Raw genomic sequence first — 21555 nt, 5'->3', positions numbered from 1 at the left:
TACATAAACCTTTTCTTGTGTTAAAAATGTAATCATAAAACATACCAAGCCCAAGTAATTTTCAAAATGCACCTAGTAATTTTTCAAGAATGAAAATGGAAGGGTGCCACAACCATAAATAATGTCAACTACAGCATTATAATAAGAAATGATTCATTGATACTTACAATGCTGCCAGCCAAATTCTATTACAAACTTTCACATCAATTTCTAATCACAGAAGTTAAATAAAGTACATCACAAAATTTAGAAGCTGGGAAGTATAACAAATGAATAAACATTTAATGAACTCTTTTACACAGTCAGTTTAAAGCAATGTATTAAACCATGGGTGATATTTCACCACAGAAGATTGGCATATATTTTACAGCAGCCCAGCTCTACCGCCTACAGCAACAAGCACACAACTTGTTAGTCTACAAGTCAGGAGACCCGGACAAATTCACTGTTGGTGAGACGCTTTCCCTAACTCACTGGGCTACCTGAAGCAGCCAGTGTGGCCATGCTAAATGTGAGGTCTGGTAAACCAGACAACTGAAACAGAGGATCTAACGTTCTTTTCTGATAAACACACTTTTAATAGGAGGGTCAGTAGGCCATGACACCACCACCCCCCTCACCATCTCCTGTATACTGCCATCATATACAATTTAATCTTTGTTTTCTACAGTGGGCTATAATCTGTGTTTGACACAAACTAAGATGATGAATGTCCCAAACTACACAGGTCTTTCTGAGAAATCAAGACATGTGAACATTCTGAGAATTGTTGTAAGTCGCCAAATCATGACGAACAAAAGGGCACATAGCTCTACAGCTCTCTGAACTCTGAATGCATTAGCACTGCTTCACTTTCTCCCTTCGCCGAATTTCACAAATAAATTATCAGTTCTTAGCTTTACTAACTGACATCTGACAATGAATATAATATTTTATTGGGTATTTTGGGGAAGAACCATCTCAAAAGTTCAAGTACAGCAGTGAAGCTAAAGAAAAGCAAGGAGTCATTTTAAACGACCGTAACAATATGCCATGGCCTTAACGTTTCTGCTAAAAGGGAGATTTAAAAAAGCAAATAATAAAGTAGAAAATAGGTAGGAGGTGTAAGTTTCTGCAAATATTCTTGCAGTACTAGGGAAGAATCAATATTTTTTAAGATATGCTTTATCTAAGACAATAATTGAAATTTTTTTAACTACCACGCTGCAGCAGAGCTCAAACCACCAGAACAGTGTGGACTCAGTAGTGACATGGTCATTTAGTATATGGTCTCCAGTGAAAATTAACTGGTACAAATTGCTGTGCCGATTACCTACCACCTCCCAAGGTGAGCTAATTGCTAAAATGAAAAAACCAACCTAACAGAAATTTCACATAGTTAAGAAAATTCTATTAACATATCAAGTCTGTTTTTTAAAAGTCTTAATTTTCAGAGATATAAAAATTATATTTCTACAGATCCTACATGTGTGATTGTACCCTATTTTCAAAAAAAAATCTTTATATACATTATTCTCACCAATCTTCACAAAAAATCCTTTTAGGTGGCACAGTGAAAACTGCTAGGAATATGCAGGTAACTTGTTTAAGTCTATATTTACTTACATAACTTAACCAATAATCATAGGATTATCAAGTGGCAAACCCAAGATTAAAAACCTTGGTTTCCTGTTATTCCAGAGGGTTAATAATACCAGTAATAAAAGTGTGAGTTTACAAAAAAGCATTAAGAAAAATACTGCCAAACCAAAATCTAATTATGTTCTGTTTACAAAGTAAATTACAGGAGTGGGATGATCATTCTTCTGGTGAGAACTTTATCTTATCAAAAACAGAAAAAAATAAACAAAAAAACCCACCTCATTACCCTACAGGTTAACTTGTCACTCTTAACCATCCCAAATAAAAGTGAGAATGTATAATTTAAGAGAGGATTCCAAAAAGTCAGTGTCAGAAAGTCCTGCACAAAAGCATATAGAAAATCCTTTAAGCCCTCACTTAGAACCTATTTATTGTGGCCATCTCGTTCCTCTCAGTCCCAATAGATTAAAAGCTGCAGAGAGTAGAAACTATAGACAAACATAAGTGAGCAACAGGATGTCCAGCCTAAGGGAGTGAGGAAGTTTGACCAACACAGAAGAGGCAACGGACTGCAGGAACCCCCAAGGGCCTCAAAGTAAAAGAACTATACTTCTGATCTCAAGTCATCAAGAAAATTAAACCGTCTTTAGTGAAATCTTTTAGGGGGGGTAAAAAACTATATAATACAGTGAGAAAAGCTTTCTGTCAAAATTATCTTGACTTGGGGCGCCTGGGTGGCTCTATCGGTTGGGCGTCCGACTTCAGCTCAGGTCATGATCTCACAGTCCGTGGGTTTGAGCCCCGCATCGGGCTCTGTGATGACAGCCTGGAGCCTGCTTCAGATTTTGTGTCTCCCTCTCTCTCTCTGCCCCTCCCCTGCTCTCACTCTGTCTCTCTCAAAAATAAATAAAGGTTAAAAAAAAATCTTAAAAAAAAAATTATCTTGACTTATTCTTGATACTTAGAGTAGAAAATGTAGTTATCTGGAAAATTCTCTTGTGTTAGATACATATGCATTTAAGTGTTGTGTATTTATTTTATTAATCTATTTCACCCAGAATCCTGCAAATATTTTTAAATGTTTTCTTTCAACATTAAATAATGTTTATTTTAAATGTTATCCAAATGCTGTTAACTAGAAATAACTAGGATGGCCACTGAGGGTTTTGGTTCCAAGATACAAACCTACTGCAGCATGAAACTGAGATAAAGCATCAGCTAGTTGTCCAGCTGCAAGTAATTTCTTGCCCAATTCAAGATGTTTCTCAACATCTGCATTTACTCCACATTCAGCACCTAAAAACAACAACAAAAATCAGTTAACTCTCCATGACCAAGATTCAATTCTGAATAAAATGTTAAAAATACAGTTATCTCCCTCAAGCATTTGCCCAGATAAGAGTCACAGAAGCCAAAGACATAGCTTTAGCTATAGAAAAGGTAACTTAATAAAGCACAGTGCTTCATTTAAAGCATATAAGCCACCCAAAAATACACCCTGGTCATATCAAAAGAATGTAACTGTCTCCAAAATATAAAGGAAACTGCATAACCCAGTAGTAAAAATACATCGAACAACAAAGTCAGAATTCCTTTGTTAAAATGGAATCTCATTTTAATGGGTATTATCACCGAGTCCACTCTAATATTCAAGTACTAATTAAGCATCTACAATGCATCAGGCACTATTCTAGGTATTTGGGATAAGTGAGCAAAACACACACACACACACACACACACACCTCTGCCACTCACGGCACCTGACATTATGAAGGGAGAAGGCAGACACGAGAAATACATACACTACACAGTATGTTAGGTGAGAAGTACCATGGAAAAAGTCAAGCCACATGAGGGCACCAGAAGGGCTGGTGCTTCCAGTATTAAAGAACATGGTCAAGGGCGGGCCTCATGGAGAAGCTGACATCTGAGCAAAGACAAAGGAAAGGAAGGAACTCACCAGGCAGATATGTAGAAAAAGAACTTTCTAAGAGGAACCAGTTAGTGCAAGGGCCCTAAGTCAGGAGAATGCCAGCTTATGTTTCAGAAACAGCAGGGAGACCAGGATGGCTACCCCAGAGCCAACAAGGAAAACAGTACTAGAAGATGAAGTCAAGAAGCAGAGGGCCATGTACGGCTTTGGTTTCACTCTGGGTAAAATGGGGAGCTCGTGAGGAACTGTGAGTAAAATAACCTCCTCTGACTGAACAGGCCAGTTATCAATGTGCTACCTCTCTCCTCTGAATTCATCTTTCAGTACCTGGCTTTAAAAATGGACTGGAGTTTTTAAGCATTTCTTCTTTATACTGAGTACAATATTACACTCTGTCAAGTAAAAGGTACTGAAGGGGCACTGCAGGAAAGACACCTTCAGGGTCTTGTTGCTATCTTTATTTTGTTCTGGTTCCTACTGCACGGTACCTATGGGGAGAATACCCAGTGGCTCCCAGTCCTAGCCATATGCCCCTGGGTCCAGTCCCTCAGCAACCTGGTAGCCTTGACCAGGCACTACCTCCCAATGAGGACACCATGAAGTCCAGGTTTTATGCCCACACACAGCACCCTGACTCCCCCCCCCACACACAGGCCAACCAACCCAGGTTCAACTACACTTAAGAGGGTTATTTCCTGCTTGCCCAGCTACAGTGGACCAGCTCTAATCTCAGCAACTCAGCAAACTTTTCTACCAGCAACTTAAGGTTGTACCTCTACCTTCTCTAATAAGATTTTAAACCCAAGACTTTAGTAGTTCACCCCTCTAAGTTGGCCCTTCTTTGGGGACCACCTGTTAGCCCCAGAGTATCCTTTAGAGCTCCCTTTACATCTTTATAGTTATTCTCCTATCATAGTGTAACAATTCTTTAAACTTCCCTCTTTTAAATTACTCTGTGGTCTCTGTCTCCTGAATGGATCCAGACTTATATACAGTTGGCACTGGGGAATGGTCCTAGCAGACCCACAAAGACAGGATTTAAGGACAAGTTTGGTCATATCCTTGAGCTTGAATGTAGTGATGAGCTCATTGTCAATGAGAAATAAGATGTCAGTAATCCATAGCAGGTATTAGAATCATAATTAATCAAGATACCATTTGTGGTTGACAGTAATCCCATACTAACTAGAAAACCGAGACTGTTGTTGCACTTGACCCCAATAACAGTAGTGATGAAGGTAAGGACTGTGGTGCGAGGGGATTCTTCTGAGTGCATTAGAGCACTTTCAGAGACAAAGAAAGAAGCAGCTCAGCCCGAGCCCTCAGCTCAAGTCTCTTTCTGCGAGCTTCCATGTCAGCCCTGAAACAATTTCTTATTTTTGTAGCCACACAGCCGATTGAGCTGAAAATCAAACACAAAATTGAATGTAACGTGTGTAGAAGGGTGTATATGGAAACTAAGAAGCCAAAGCATTTCTCATTTATGGTGAGCATGAGGTTCCACTATTCAGATACTTAGAATGATGCTAAAATAGACACTGCCCGAAAAAATTTCAGAACAATCATCACTTGGGAAGGTGGGAGAAAGGACAGACTGGGAAAGGGCAGATGAGAACCTTCTGGGGTGTGATAATGTTGTAATCTTGATAGAGGTTTGGGTACACAGGGAGGTGCAGTTATCAAAACTCAGCAAATAGACACTTAAAATACGGACATTTTATTATACATAAATTTTACCCCCAAAAAAGCTGTTGATGATATGCATGTTAAAGTGTTTAGGGAAATCTGCACGGATATTATTATGAAATATATATATTTATGTTTGTGTATTTATTTTGAGTGGGGGAAGAGACAGAAAGAGAGGGAGAGATAATCCCAAGCAAGCTCCACACTGTCAGTGCAGAGCCCCATACAGGGCTCGATCTCACAAACCATGAGATCATGACCTGAGCCAAAATCAAGAGTCAGATGATTAACCAACTGAGCTACCCAGGTGCCCCTTGAAATATATTTTTTTGAAAAGAATTAATGGGTAGAGAAATGCCCAGATAAATATGTGTTAAAACCAAGTATGATAATTATATTAATGGCAGAATCGAGATGATGGATATAGGAGCATACATTACAAAATTCTTTCAACTTTATGAAATGTTTTAATAATACAATTTTCGGAAAATATACAATATAGTGTTGTAGTGAGGGAATACACGCAGGGTGCTGTAAGGACACAAGTTAGGGCACCTAACACCTATAGTTAAATAAAATTTAAAATTTGGGGTGCCTGGGTGGCTTGGTGGGTTGATTGTCCAACTCTTAATTTCAACTAAGGTCATGATCCCAGGGTCATGGGATGGAGTCCTGTGTCAGGCTCTGTGCTGAGCGTGGAGCCTGCTTAAGATTCTTAAGATTCATTCATTTCTCTCTCTCTCTCTCTCTCTCTCTCTCTCTCTCTCTCTCTCTCTCCCTCCCTCCTTCCCTCCCTCTCCTCCTCTCCCCTGCTCTTTCTCTCAAAAATAAATTTTTTAAAAAATGAAAACAATTTCAATTTCTCAGTCATTAGTCACAGTTTAAGTGCTGGAAAGCTACCGGCTAGTCCAGGAAACAGTGCACATAATATTGAACACTTCCCATCATCATAGAAGGTTCTACTAGACGGCACTGAGGGGGGTTTTACTGAAGTATCACCCGAAACCCAAAGGAAAAATGGGGACAATACCGCCTGCATGAAAAAGCCTTAAGAGGGAAAAAAAACCCAACACTCCAAACACAAAGGACATCACATTTAAATGCCCAGACGGAAGAGAATTAATGAGGCTTTCAAAGAAATTAATCAGAGAAATTAAAGTCCTGCATTTCAGCTCTCTCTCCTCTCCATCATGATTTAATTATTCTGGAGTGGGTCACTTTAAGTGCTAGGTGAGTCTCATAAATAGCCAGCACGGAAGAGGGAAATCATAAGGTATCCTGTTACAACAACCCAGGTAACTTGACAGCGAGGCGATCGAGAGTGTGGAGTAGGAGTGTGGAGTAGAAGCCATGAAAAAAAAAGAAGAGTAGATTGCTCAGAGGAATAGAAGAGAGAAAGACAACTACACATGACTTGCGGTGACTGGCTGGATGTGGAGGGCAGGTGAAGAAAGACCAGGAGTGCAGGGTCCAGGATATCCACAACAATGTGGGCAACTATGTGAGCCTGCCACTTTAGCCATCAAAAGCAACTGAATTCTTTATTTCATCTAACATAGCAAAGAGCTGAAAGAAATGCACTCTATCTTGCTATTTTCCCTACTAAACAAAGTAGCTTTTTCAGCTTCCAGTGTTCCTAGTTTCTGTGCAGTGTCTTATTACCTTGGCTGCCTGATGGACCCCTCCACACAAGGAAGACAAGGAAGGGGAGGGAGGGAAGGAGAAAACCTTAACTTGATGGCCTCAAAAACTTAGGATCCTGTGAACCCTGTTTGTTTGGGGCAACAATGTGAAGATGTCTACCCTATTTAAGAGTGTGTGAGTAACATGTAGAGAAATTAGTTGGGAGTTTTCAATGGGCTGGGAAAGCATTATTTTTCCCTTTATTTTTTTTAATGTTTATTTCTTTATTTTGAGAAAGAGAGAGAGAGAGAGAGAATGAGCAGGGGGAAGGGCAGAGAGAGAGGGAGGGAGCATTCCAAGCAGGCTCCAGGCCTCAAGCACTGTAAGATCCCATGAACCATGAGATCATAACCCGAGGCAAAATCAAGAGTTTGACGCCTGACTGAGCCCCCCAGGTGATGTGGGAAACAAAGGCAGAAGGAAACCGCAGATAAATTAAATTTCCTTATAACCTGCAACCCATTAACAACTACCTGAGGCTAGAGTTTCTCCAGGAACTCCCTACTGTCTTAATGCTAATGTTTTGCTAGAGGAAAAACCACCTTAGCTTGACAATAGCTAGGCCTCCAGTATCCTGTGAGTCTTCTTTAGCAGATGAAAATCTCTTTGGAAACTTCCTCTTGACATTACCTCCCACCAAATCCCAACTCTATAAGCAGTCTCTCCACAGGGTCCCAGAGCAGCTCTTCCTGCCCATGGGTCCTGTCCCCGTGCTTTAATAAAATTACTTTTGCACCAAAGATGTCTTCAAGAATTCTTTCTTGGCCGTCGGCTCCAGACCCCACAAACCCCACTATCATCCCAAAACCTCATCACCAGGCACCCCTATTTTTCCCTTTAAAAATGAGAATATAGGCTCTTGCTCTGTAAATTCACTATGCAGTAACGATTCAGAAACCAGTTACGTTCTGACAGTGAGGGTCACCTGTAGTTCCACCTAATTCCATACCATATCCAAAAATAACCTGCTTTTCATAATGAAGACTACGGAAACCAAGGTAGTTCATTAAACAAATGTTACTGAATATACACTATGTGTTAAACTGTGGCCATAACAGAGATGAACAGGGTGGTCTTCCTCAAAGAGGCAATGAGGAGAATCCCTCAGGCTTTAGTCATTTATGAGAATGCCCTAGCGGGCAGGGTTCCCATCAGTGACTCTGGAGAAAGGCTGTTTTTGAACATTACACTGGCATCTCTGCCACATACTGAAGTATTTACAGAATATATAATATGAAGAACAGCACTGACTTCAAAATAATCTTGAAAGGAAAAATGAAAGTATAAGTGAAATAAGATTGGCCATATGTTGATAAATGCTGAAGCTGGCTCACAATACTATTCTCTCTACTTTGGTATATTTTTAAGATTTTCCCAAATCAAGTTTTTAAAAAATTTAAATCCTTTCAATAAAGAGAAAACTGGCTTATAAAAATCTCTTACACTAGGGCCCCTGGGTGGCTCAGTCGGTTAAGCATCTGACTTTGGCTCAGGTCATGATCTCATGGTTCATGAGTTCAAGCCCCGCATTGGGCTCTCTGCTGACAGCTCAGAGCCTGGAACCTGCTTCAGATTCTGTCTCTGTCTCTCTGCCCCTCCCCTGCTCGTGCGCTCTCTCTTTCTTTCTCTCTCTCTCAAATATAAAATAAAACATTAAAAAAAAAAAATCTCTTACATCAAAAATGTTTTGAAGTAAGTGGACCACAGGGACTAGCACATGAGCCTACCTCCCAACATACTCAAATTTACAGAAGCTATTTAAAGAATAAATGCATAACCTTGCTGGGGGTAAGGGGGGAATTTTTATTTAAAGAAGAAGGCCATCAGAGAAACAGAAATCTTAGGGGAAAAATGTAGAAAGGACAGAATAGGGTTAGTTGGCAAAATCACATACAAACACCATTCCGGGGAATGTGTGCCATGGAGGTAGATGCAGTCCTTTGTGCTCCAAACTCCAATACAAGGAAAAGGAAGGGACCCTTGGATTTCCCAGCCTCCAGACAATTGGCCTTCTCCCACAAACTGCTCTCACACTGGCAATGAGCAATTCTGAAATTTACAAAGATAATCATAAAATCAATCTTTAAGAAACTAATACCAAGTAAGAGAATTTAGGGGAAATAATTAGTGGAACAAATAGTAAAAAAATTCTAAAAATGAATATAATGGCCATTCTTACAAATTCAAAAGGATGCAGCATTCATAACACACAGAACAGACCAACTATTTATTCATTTATTGCTGTAGCAGTGGAGAAAAAGACAGATAAAATCATTTCTAAGTGCCATAACAAACTGCCAGAGGAAAGGAGGAGTACTTAATACAAAGGGGTCAAATAAGTCTTCTCTAAGAAGATAATGTTTGAGTTAAAACACAAAGGGGTATGGGGATAGGGAGGATCCTGAATGACAAGTGCCTCCAGAATGCCAAAATATGTCCAGACAAGGAGTACAAAACAAGTGCAAAGGGCTTAGATAGGACCAAGCTCACCTTCGAGGAATCAAAAGGAGGCTCCAGCATGTTAGGAAGGATAGAGGACAGGTGCCTGAGTGGCTCAGTCAAACTTCGGACTCTTGGTTTCAGCTCAGGTCATGATCTCATTGTTCCTGAGATAGAGCCCATTCAGCTCAGGTTATGATCTCACGGTTCCTGAGACAGAGCCCCATGTAGGGCTCTGCACTGGCAGGGTGGAGCCTATTTGGGATTTTCTCTTTCCCTCTCTCTCTGACCCTCTCCTGCTCATGTGCAAGCACATGTGTGCTCGCTCTCTCTCTCTCTCTCAAAATAAATATTTAAAAATAATAAAATTAAAAAAAAAAAAAAAGGATAGAGGATGCAGGCAAGATAGATCACAATGGGCCTTTCAGGCCAAGGTATGAAACTTACATTTTATTCTAAGTACAAAGACACATCATTAGATGGGTCTTACTAAGGAACTCACTACCTGATTTACATTTTAAAAAGACCCCTGCTGGCTGCAGTGTAGAAAAGAGATTAGAGGCAGACAAGAATGTGAAGAAGTGTGGTGGGTAGCAAGCTGCATTATAGTATACACTCTGATTTCATTTTATGCTTAAAATATATATATAACATATATTCTTAGATTAACTTTTTCCAGTAAAAATGTACTCATGTACTAATACAGTACAAACTTAATAAACTGAGAAAGATGTTCCTGATTGAATAATCACTTGCAACTGAAAACTCTTGTAAAGCATATTTGCAAACACTATATACATATAATATTTTACAACTAAGCAGCCAATTAAGTCAGGAAAGAAAAGCAAAATAACCCTGCCTCCTTTCTCAGAGGACTGTGCAGCTGGAGAGATTCCAACAGGACGGAGGATGTTAGATCTCATTGTCTTCCTACCCCTGGACCTTTCCCCCAAGCACTTCAATAAAATGGTTTCATTCCTCCCACCCCCAAAAACAACAACAACAACAATAACACCCTGCCTCACTTGTTTAAGTGTAGTTCAAAGGGACAGCATTATAATCAGATACTGCAGAGAATATAGGTGATATAGATCCTAAAATTTAAAACAATCCTTATCTTTTCAGATTCTAAAATATTTATGAATGAAATGAGAGCATGTATGATAGGTTTAAAAATAATCCATGGGTATAGATGCAATAAGATCAATCATGAGTTGGTAACTGTTAAAGCTAGGAGATGGGTACCTAGGGGTTCATATACCATTCCCCACTTTTGTAAATGTGTGCAATTTTCCACAATAAAATTTTATATTAAATCTCTTTAAGGGATTAGGGGTGGAATATTAAAACAGTTAAAGATAGCTCATTTTCATTTTTTAAAAGATAATTTCTAATATAAGCTATCCATCCATAAACATTTATAGTGCCTAGTGTAAAATACAAAAATTTGTGCATCGCTCATGAAGGGAGAAATGTGTGTACAGAACCATGGTAAATTAAAGTAGAGAATGACTAAGAATCAAATAAGAATGGTGAAAGCACTGTGTGTGAACTCTGGAACAATCCAGCCCATTACAGGAGGCTCAAGTAATTACAGGGGCATGTCGATGGGATTCTGTGTATTCTCAAAATGCAGGGGGTATGAAGGGGGTAGTCTTCAAAATAGTATGAAGGTTTCATTTAAAACATTTTCCTGATACATTTTCTCAAAGGGAGGATCAGATCAATGTACTCAATACAAGATTCCAGACTGCCCGAGGAGGGAAGAAATTTGGGCATGAGATAAACTATTAGTGAAAATGCTTTCCTTATCCAACTATGAAAATGTTTAACAGGAAAGATGTAACACAAAAGGAATTAAGAAACTACTATGGGCTGGATACTTTCAGTGTCATAATTTCACTTAATTTTCACAACCCTAGAAAATAAACATGTTTCATACTCTTACAGCTCAGAAAACTGAGGTTTAAAGAAGTTACCCATCCTGCTAGAAGACTCACAGTATCTGTCAAAACAAAATTCGATTCCAAAGCCCAACTTTCTTTTCAGCATAGGCCATGATCCTTTTCCCTATCTAATCTAGGCTAGGTGTCCCTCAGTTACTAAGCCCTGTATGCTTCATTCACTCGACCCATCATTTAATATGACATTTTAGCACAATGGTTTCCAACCTCCAAGGCTGATTTGAACCTAGGTCTAGTGAGAAGCAAGGAATGCATTTGCCAAGTTCTTTGAACTATTCTATCAAGTCATTTTGGGTCAGACATTCCTCACTGAGTCATTGTGGTTTCCTGCTTTCACAGTAGTTGGAAGAACCAGAGCTCAACACCCAACTGACTCTCCACCACCTCCCCACAGTGCCCTTAGAAGAACCCTCCTTGGCTACCCTCGCAGGTGTGCCAGAACTACAACCAGGAACCAGGGACCACCATCAACTGCCAGATCAACCTGGAGCTCTCTGCCTCCTACTTCTACCTACTTCTGCCTCCATGCCTTACTACTTTGACCTCAATGGTGTGGCTTTGAAGAACTTTGTCAGATATTTTCTTCTCCAATCTCAAGAGAGGACACATGCTAAGATACTGAGGAAGCTGCAGAACCAACCAGGTGACCAAATCTCAAATCTTTCAGGATATCAAGAAACTAAACCATAGTAAGTGAGAGAGCTGGCTGAAGGCAATAGAGTGTGCAAGTGTTACCTTGGAAAAACGCATAAATCTGTCACTACTGAATGCACAATACTGCACAAACTGGTCACTGACAAAAATGACCCCTACTTATGTGACTTCACTGACATTTATTACCTGAATGAGCAGGTGAAATCCATCAAAAAACGGAGGCCCCAGAATTGGTATGGCAGAGTATCTCTTTGATAAGCACATCCTGGGAGACAAGTAACAATGACAGCTAAGCCTTAGGCTGGCTTCACATAGTCATGAGGTTGACTTCCCTGGTCACCAAAGATAAGCATGCACGCTGAGGTTACCTTTAACTTTTCTGTAAACTATACCAACACTTCCACTTAAGTTATTTCATTTGTACTGTTCCCTCAGATAAATCTAATTTGGTATATACCCTCCAAAAAAGTTATGCCTTACTCTCACCCCAAAAGTTAAGTTACTCTTCAAACTAAATTTCTCTCACCTTCTAGGATTATAAGAGGTATCCAGCATTTCTCTGTCCCTTCTAAATGAAACTCAGATCTTTATTACGTTACAATTCTGTCCAATATAATTTCTATTTAATGTGATAAGTAAATACCACCTCCTCTACAAGAATTTTCTGTGGCCCTCTCCAATCATCCAGAAAGAATGATTATGCCTTCAGTGCACCTTGGTCACGTCTCCCTAACAGACCCTGCCACAGCATAAAGGTTGTTGCATAGGCGCCTTTCTCTCTGCAAGAGGTGGTGTGCCTTCTAACTGGAATCTTCTCTCACCTTCTTCCAAATCCAGCCCCCCATGCTGCTGCCAAAGTGATCCCTCAAAAACGCACTCCTAATAAAAAGGATGCGGTATTTTCACATCGCTGGCTAAGTTCAATCTAAGCCCTTTCAGATCTGGGGTGTCTGGGTGGCTCAGTCAGTTAAGCAGCTGACTCTTGATCCCAGCGTCATGAGTTCAAGCCCCATGTTGAGCTCCACACTGGGCATGAAGCTTACTCAATTAAGAAAAGAAAAGAAAAGAAAAGAAAAGAAAAGAAAAGAAAAGAAAAGAAAAGAAAAGAAAAGAAAAACTTTTAAAAAACAAAAATAAAAATAAACCCCTTCAGCTCTGAAGGCAAACAAGACCCTTCGTGATCAGATCCCATGATGTGTGTCCAGTCTCATCATGACCACTCCTCCACCTCTTACTTTACACTCCTGTATCAGCATGAACTGGTTGTACTTCCCTGAAGAGACTGTGTTCTCATGCCACATCCCTTTGCACTTGCTGTTCCATGAAAAGGACTTTCCCACTTGCCCCCCGGGATATTTCTACCCCAATAGGATTCGGTCCTCACATGCTGGCTCCTTTGTGAGACCTCCCCTAACTACTGCAGTGAGAGGGTGGGTGGGAGAAAGCCTGTTCTGTGCTCCTATGACATCTCCACACTCAAAAGTACATGAGTTTAAGTTGCAATACCACTGTCTCAATTACTGACCTTCACAGTTTGCTGGCCTCTCACAACCCCTGAGAACCCAACCCAGGTAAAAAGCGTGTTTGAGAGAAGAAACCATCTTTTCTTCTTTATATCACCTAATCCAGTACCTTGCCCACAGTGGACACTCAATATTCACTGACTGATGTAACTATCTTCCTTCTTAAATGTATCACAACTCATCATAATAATAAAATCCAATGTCTGGTTCCTCCACTGGTTGTGGCTATGAAGCAGGGGGTTCAACAGCTCCCTTGGAAGCAGGAGTGCAAGCTTGTGAAGTTTTCTCAAACGGCTGCAGATTTGAAACAATTCTGTCTGTACAAGGTTCAACACAATCCCCTGCTGACTACAGTAACTTCAAGTAGGAATCCCTTCAGACCCCAGAAGGTCTGTTCCTTTTGGTAGAAAAATGAATCTGTGGATGGTTTTCTAACCCACTTTTCATGAACCAGTGAATATTCAAAGGAGCACTACATTTGAAGCCTATAGAAAAGCTTATCCCTAAACATATGCCATACTAAAATTCTACTTTTGTCAATCCTTAACATCTCTCTGCATTTTCATAAATTTCTATTTCACAAGAATATGTATACTTTACATACACTGGCAGCAGCATACAACAAAATACTTAGTGTAATATGTAATATGTGATAACAAGTACCAAATCAAACTGATGCTACCAAAGATTCATAAAGACACTAATATGTAAAAAGAAAAAATTATTTATAAATCATGGCTGTTTTTGTAGTATCTCAACCCTATTTTCAGCCATGGATACTTTTTATTCCTTTGTCACATACAGTGACAGTGGTAACAAGCTATCTCCTGTTTTCTGATTAGGCAACCAAACATCATGCCATTGCCTAATCAGCATGAAACAATAGGTTCCTCCTTAGATGAGCATAACCATAGGTCAGCAAAATATACAGGAAGCATAAGAAAAAAGGTAGAGTAGTTAAGTCCTTCAATGAAGTTAGTACTGAAATCCATCATATTTTGAAGAGCAAAATTAAAGAATTTTAAGAAATGTAAAGTTGAGGGGTTAAGAATATGATGTGGTGGGGCACCTGGGTGGTTCAGACGGTTAAGCGTCCGACTTCAGCTCAGGTCACGATCTCGCGGTCCGTGGGTTCGAGCCCCACGTCGGGCTCTGGGCTGATGGCTCAGAGCCTGGAGCCTGCTTCGGATTCTGTGTCTCCCTCTCTCTCTGCCCCTCCCCCGTTCATGCTCTGTCTCTGTCTCAAAAATAAACGTTTAAAAAAAAAATTAAAAAAAAAAAAAGAATATGATGTGGTGAGAATCACAATCAAGACTGAAGAACAAGAACAAAAAAGGCAACAACAAGGGTCAAAGATACTAAGGTTCAAGCTAAGGCCAGGTGACAGGGCCAGAAGCAAGCCCAGGATGGCTATTCAGGTTGGAGCACTTAGAACGTGAGAGATGAGAGGGACCTCTGGCTGGCTCAGTAAGTACGGCATGGAACTCTTGACCTTGGAGTTGCAGGTTCAAGCCCCATATTGAGTGTAGAGATTACTTAAAAATAAAATCTTTAAAAGGGAAGAAAAAAAATGTTAGGGATGAGGAAAACCCAAAGGTCATTCTACAAAGGCACATGAGGCCAAAAAAAAAAAAAAAAAAAAAAAAAAAAAAGGACAAAATACTGTCTATAAAAGATCTGATCTGAATCCAAGACGCAAGCAAGAGGGGGGCAGAGTCTGAAAGAAGTCTCATGGCAGAAACACAGAAAAAGTGGAAACTGGCCACAGAAAGAGCAAAAAGTGCATTATCTTAGCAATTCCATAGTCAACTAAGGACCAATGACAAAAGAGTTTCAATAAAAATACACTGAGCTGGAAACCCTAAAGTCATTATGACCTAAAAAGTGGTTCAGCCAAAATGAAAGGAAAAAAGGCTGAGTAGTTGTGTAATACATCTGAACTAAATGTCTGCACCGAAATCTTCCTTAGATGAACTTGGAAAATAAAATCTATTGTAACCAGGTTTGCTCAATTTCAGTGGACATTGCCTGTCTTTGCTTCAATTAACTGTGAAGGTATAAATGTTGTGATGTGATCCCCTGCTCAAGGAATGTAGAAAATAAGTATGAAGAGTCCTTGCAAAAACAAAACAGAACAAAAAACAAACGAACAAACAAAAGCTCAGTCAACTTCACTCACCAATTTAAAAAATATTTAATCTACTTCATCTCAACATGTTTTAGGTACAGAGATAAGAGCTCTTTCCACAAAGCTTATATTCTTGAGATAACAGGCAAGAAAAGTAAACGAGGTAATTCAGACAACGTGAAATTTTATGAAGAAAATTCAAAAAGGTAAACAGAGACTATTAACTGAAGGAGAGCATGCTTTTTAACATAGTATGTCAGGCCTCTCTGAAATACGAATGTTCATTTGAAGACCTCATATGAAGCTTTCCAAACCGTGGGAACAGCAAGAATCAAGACTCTCAGTCAGAAATGAGGTTGGCATTTGGAAGTAAAAGAAGTTGTGTGGCGGGAGCCTAACGATGAGGGGAAGATTAGGACGAAACAGGTGTAAGTAAATAAGAGTCTGATATGTAAGGCTTTGCAGTTATCAGCGGAGTAACGTGTTGAAGAGAGAACAGAAGAGGAAGAAATAGAGACTATCCACAACTCTTCAAAGTCCTGCTGTCCAGAGAAGCAAAGATACAGTTCAGTATCTGAAGGGACACACTACATCAAAGAACAGTTTAGGATGGAAACACTACAGCATCTTGGGAGTGCTGATGTCAAGGATCCCACAGAGAGGAACAAAGTGATGACGCAGGAGAAAAACGATAACTATAGGAGCAATACTTTCAGAAGATGAGAGAAAATGGAATCCAGGACATAAGTATACGAATTGGATTTTGCCAGGAATAGAGATGCTTTATCCATTTTAACATAAGAAAAGTAGCAAACTGGGTACAGATACACGTAAGCTAGTGCCTTTAGTGGAAGAAAGAAAAGGAAACTACCCTGTGATGGCCTTCATTTTCTCAAACAACGACACGTTCTAAGAGAATGAGGTAAAGGAAGGGAGGAAAGGAGGGTTACATTGGAGATTTAAGGAAAGAAAAGGTTTGAAATGCAGATTTTCAAGAACAGACACACAAGGCAATTGTAGGAATGTTGGCAGTATTGCATATGCATTTGAAATTGAGATTATGTGCTTAAAATGAAACCAGTCAGCAAGGTTATCTCCATTTTTCTCCAGCCATGTTCAACTCTGAGGTACAACAAACAAGTCTGCCAAGTTGGACTGAAGAGGTGTCAAATTTTGCCAAGTGAGTAAGACAAAATAATACAGAAGCAAGGAAATTAAAGGCTGTTTTCAATAGAGCAACTACAAGGTGGACCACTAAATCTAAACTGAGAAAGGAGGGAAAAGAATATATATGCTTTACAAAGCATGTCTTATACCCCCAAGTGGTCGGTAAGCTCAATGACAAAAACTGTGAGTTCCACACTATGTGTATCTCATCAGAAAGCACTACAGTGTAAGCCTCTGCTGACTGATTAAATGAGTCTTTCCCATATCCAGAACTCCAAATGACACAAACTCATCGATTTACAAAACAAAACAAAAAATAAACAAAATTTTTTAAAAACAGCTTTCTAAAGATCTTGGAAGAAAAATAAATCTATAATTGAAATGTCTTAGTTCTAAAAAGCAGGTGACTGGGTTCCCATGATACTTCCATATGAACAAAGATAAACTGCTGGACATTAATCAGAGGAAAACCATGACACTAGAAATTCAACTTAACCACAATTCACTTCATATGAGAAAATAAAGCCTAATAATTTCTACAAAGAATCCCATCAAAGAACAACCTGTCCCACAGAATCAAAACTACATTTCAGGCTCTTGTTCAGCAAACGATAACTAGTCAGGTAAATTGGAACTTTTACACTACTAACTACAGCATATTGCATTAAAATAATTCTAGAAGCTATCTGACCACCTGCTAAAATACTTGGTATAGGGGCGCCTGGGTGGCTCAGTCAGTTAAGCGTCCAACTTCACCTCAGATCATGATCTCGAAGCTCATGAGTTGGAGGCCAGCGTCAGGCTCTGTGCTGACAGCCTGGGGCCTGCTTTGGATTCTGTGTCTGCCTCTTTCTGCCCCTCCCCTGCTCAGGCTCTTGCTCTCTCTCTCTCTCTCTCTCAAAAATAAACATTAAAAAAAATAAAAATAAATACTTAATGTATATATATTACTTAAAGTCACTCATTTTCCCTGCTTTATTTTTTCTTTCCAAATTCAAATAATGTCAGAAAATCTTAGAGAAGACAAAACATACTTTCAGTGGGTTAGGCGAATATAGAAGTTATCAATATCACTTATACTTAAAATTTTCCAACTATTCTTTTCCTATGGCCAAATAAACAGTTTAGTCAGGTCAGTTCAGTGAAATAAAGAAAAATTGAGTCCCAGTAGCATGTTAGTAAGAAAAAGAGTTAAAAGAAAGTTTGGTTCCCAGGCTGTGCTCCCATTGAAACAGAACAAACCATTAGCAAAGAATTAAAATAGCTACGTTATCTGTAACATGAGAATACTAGACACTACTAAAGTTTTCTTTCTGTTCCAAAAATTCTACTCCTAACCTAGTGCTTTAGACTTCCTTCTTTCAAGGGCCTTTTTAAAAGGGGGTGCTAAGAGATGTAATCTTTCAATTCATAAGACTGCTACATAGTTTCTTTCTTTGGATTACAATTAACAGAAAAGCCTAGAAAAAACCAAAGACGAGTATTTTTAAGTAGGGAAGAAACTAGGCCAACTAAGCCAATTACTGGTGACCCTCTCAGTCACATGCAGCTCTCGTTGCTTCACACTCACTCTTCTCACACCCTTCTCCTTCAGTTCCTCTCCCTCCAAACCTCAGACTTAAATCCCCCTGAAGGACTCTGAGGTTACTGAAACCAAACACAACTTATTTTGGAAAACAGGAGCTAACAGTTTGCCAATTCAGGTAAGAGGTTCTTTCTTATCTTTATATCCTCATCACCAAATTTAGTGTCTGGTACATGGCAGACACCTAATCTACTCCTCTATATGTCTTGTTAGACCAGTGATTCTCACCAGTGATTTCTTTTTAGAAATGCAAAATTTCAGGTCCCACCCAGACCTACTGAATCAGAAACACTGGTAGGGGAACCCAGCACTCAGTTTTTAAAAGCCCTCCAGGCAGATTCTGATGCACACTCAAGTTTGGGGACCACTTTTAAACATGCCAGGAAATCAACTTTCTGTTCATTACCGCCAGTGGCCAAAAAAAAACAAACAAAATGCTGATTTTTCCCAGCTGCCACCAGTTACAAATGTTTGGGCCCACATGATGCTGTCAGCCACTTAACTTCTGCCTCCAGCCTGCACACAAGATGAACTTCAGAGTCGAAAAACTGAGCTTAACTTATGGCTCTTAGATTTAACAGCTCTGTGACCTTATAGCTACACTTAATTAAATGCATCTGTAAAGGAGGAATAGTATCAAATACCTCCATAAGAGATCACTCATAGAAAGGTGCCTGGCACACAGACCTTTAATAAATTTAACGTCTTTTCCCTTTCTTCCCTGCCACCTGTACCAAGTCCCTGTTACCCTCATACAGACAATGCTCCTGAAAAACAGCACTCTGGCTTTCCTCTGAGAACTGTCACCAATGGCTCCTATACAGAAAAACTCCCTAACAAAGTTTTCCTTCTGGAAAATACTGTAGGAGGGAAATGAAATATTAAGAGTTCTACAGAACCAGGGGCACCTGGGTGACTCAGATCTCACAGTTCAGGAGTTTCAGTCCACGTCAGGCCCGCACTGACAGTGTGGAGCCTGCTAGGGATTCTCTCTCTCCCCCTCTCTCTCTACCCCGCCTCTCTCTCCCTCAAAATAAATAAATAAACTTAAAAAAAAAAAAAAAAGAGTCTTACAGAACGATATACAGAACAGCAATTCCAAAAAGGTAGTCCAAAAGCTAGCAGGAAAAGAAAATCACATAGAAGTGTGCACTTTCATTAAAAAAAAAAAAAAAAAAAAAAAAAAAGCATTAAATGGAACATAGGCAACTTTCTCTTAAGTGGTCAAAATAAACCACCAGTAGTAACTGGACATAAATGTGACACTGGGGCGGGGGAGGGTTAGCATTAGAAAATGCAAGAGAACTGGAATAGGTACATGACCCATATTAAAAGTGGTCCAGGCATTCAAACCTCAACTTCCTAGACTGGCGCAATACGAATGTCAAATTCTTTGTCCCAGTGCTGTCACGCTATATGTTCTGATTTGGGGTTCAGAAAAGAATATGTTCACCAGGAGAACAACATCAACGACGTTGAGAATTTTGAGGGGATTTTACCATAAACAAGTCCCAACCTCAGCTCCTCACTTCCTCTAAATCTAACATTAAGTCTCATACTGAAATGTGTGACCCCTTGACTACTAGCCCTTTGCATAGGAATGAAAGTAGATCAGTGACTGTAATAGGTCATTATGCCCAATTATTTGTCACAGTCACCAGGCTGGAAGCATTAGTTCAACTGGCACCTTCAACTTTAATTCTTACTCCACTCGCTGACCTCTAGGATGGGACAGCCCTCTACTTTTGCTATTGTTAGAGTAACCAACACTCCAACCTGTAGGACCCAAGAGAAATTTAAGCGTTTGCACCTTTAAGGGGGCCTTCCCCCACCCCCCCCCCAAGAGAACTCGGAAAAAGGAAAACCAGCCCTAAGTAGAAGGACACCATCCTGGGCATAGTAAAACCACAAACTTTGTGCCTTGCCCTCCGGGACCTTGAATTCCAGCACCGGCAACAACCAAACAACTTCTATCCACCGCAGAGTACAGGAGTGCGATGGTTACTCAACTTTTTACGGTCAACACTGTCCCCCCCCACCGCTTCACGCGGCCGGACACACTGCTCCCTCCCCCCGGAACTCCAAAACGAAAGAAGCCTCCCCTTTGGCCACCTTTACTGCCTCCTCCCAGCACCACTGACCAAGTGTCTCCAGGCGCCAAGCGAGGGTCCAAGCGAGGGTCCAAGCGAGGCCGGGGCCCGACGGCTGCTCCAGACTCCGCGTCCCAGGACACTCCCGAAGTCGCTGCCGGGTGCCCCGCTCCCCTAGACCCCCTCGGCCCCCTTCGGTCCCGCTCCTCCCTCCAAACCCGCCGTCCCCGCCCGGCGGCCCGCCGGTCCCACCACCCCGTCCCCGGACAAACCCGGAACCCAGCGCCGGCCCCCGCCCCGGGGCGGGCTCAGGCCCAGCCGGTCCGCGCGGAGTCCCCGGCGCCCGCCCCGCGGCCCCGACCGCCGGAAGACTCGCGCCGGGACGCAGGCGGGGAAGCGCCAGGGGGCTTGGCCCGGGCGTCCGCTCCCCCGGCCAGAGCAGGGAAGGACTCACCTTCGTACTGCAGGTCCACCAGGACCAACAGGAAGGGGAACACCGAGCCCAGCCGGCTGGTCACAGAGCCGGGGGCCACCATGTCCAAGGGCGCGGGCAGTAAGGAGGAGAGAGGGTGCGGGGCCCACCAGCCCCGCCGGCGCTCAGGGTGCAGCTGCGCCCGCCCGCCGTCGGCTCTCGCTCAGGCCTAAGCGGCAGCTGGCGCCCAGCAGAGGAAGGCAGCGGTGGGCGGGGTCCGGGCGACGCTACGCCCCGAGCGCCGCCGCCGCCCAATCGCCTTCTTCCTGGACCCGCGCCTACCGGGCTCGCCGGGATCGTGGTTCGCGCTGATAGGCTGCGGGGGCCGCCGCCCCGCCCCGTCTCTGATAGGACAACGTGGAGGCACGAGACGAGGCAGCGTCCGCTGGTCGTGGAGCTGTCAGGGAGCTCCACACGGCCGCGGCCGGCGGGAGGGAGGCGGCCGGGCCGGCTGTGTGGCGGCCGCCGAGTCCGCATGCGCAGGCCGCGGAAGCCTTTTAGGGTCGCTCCTGGAGCCGGAGGTTAGCGAGGAGGAGGTTTTCCGGTGTGCTGTTTGGCAAGCTAGGTGAAGCCGCCGCGCCCGCAATGAGAAGGCCAAGCCAGGTCCCAGGAAGTCCGAGCGCCTGGAGTGGAGGTCTCGGAATGGACCG

At 41.6% G+C, this 21555-nt stretch overlaps 1 protein-coding gene and 1 pseudogene across 1 annotated transcript in view; one reads left to right on the top strand and one right to left on the bottom strand.

Annotated features, from left to right (window-relative positions):
• The window catches only part of DNAJC3 (DnaJ heat shock protein family (Hsp40) member C3), an 87827-nt gene extending 66728 nt beyond the window's left edge, over positions 1–21099 (bottom strand). The window contains exons 1-2 of the mRNA XM_042929301.1: positions 20888–21099; positions 2767–2877 (exon numbers count right to left, since the gene is read on the bottom strand). Coding sequence (XP_042785235.1) covers positions 2767–2877; positions 20888–20969 — 193 coding nt within the window. The 5' untranslated portion in view covers positions 20970–21099. The remainder of the gene's footprint in view (positions 1–2766; positions 2878–20887) is intronic.
• On the top strand, positions 13663–14554 carry LOC122214320 (annotated as a pseudogene).
• Positions 21100–21555: the final 456 nt, after the last annotated feature.

This window comes from Panthera leo, chromosome A1, assembly GCF_018350215.1.
Source record: "Panthera leo isolate Ple1 chromosome A1, P.leo_Ple1_pat1.1, whole genome shotgun sequence".
Classification (NCBI taxonomy): domain Eukaryota; kingdom Metazoa; phylum Chordata; class Mammalia; order Carnivora; family Felidae; genus Panthera; species Panthera leo.
This window is presented reverse-complemented; position numbering and strand designations above follow the sequence as displayed.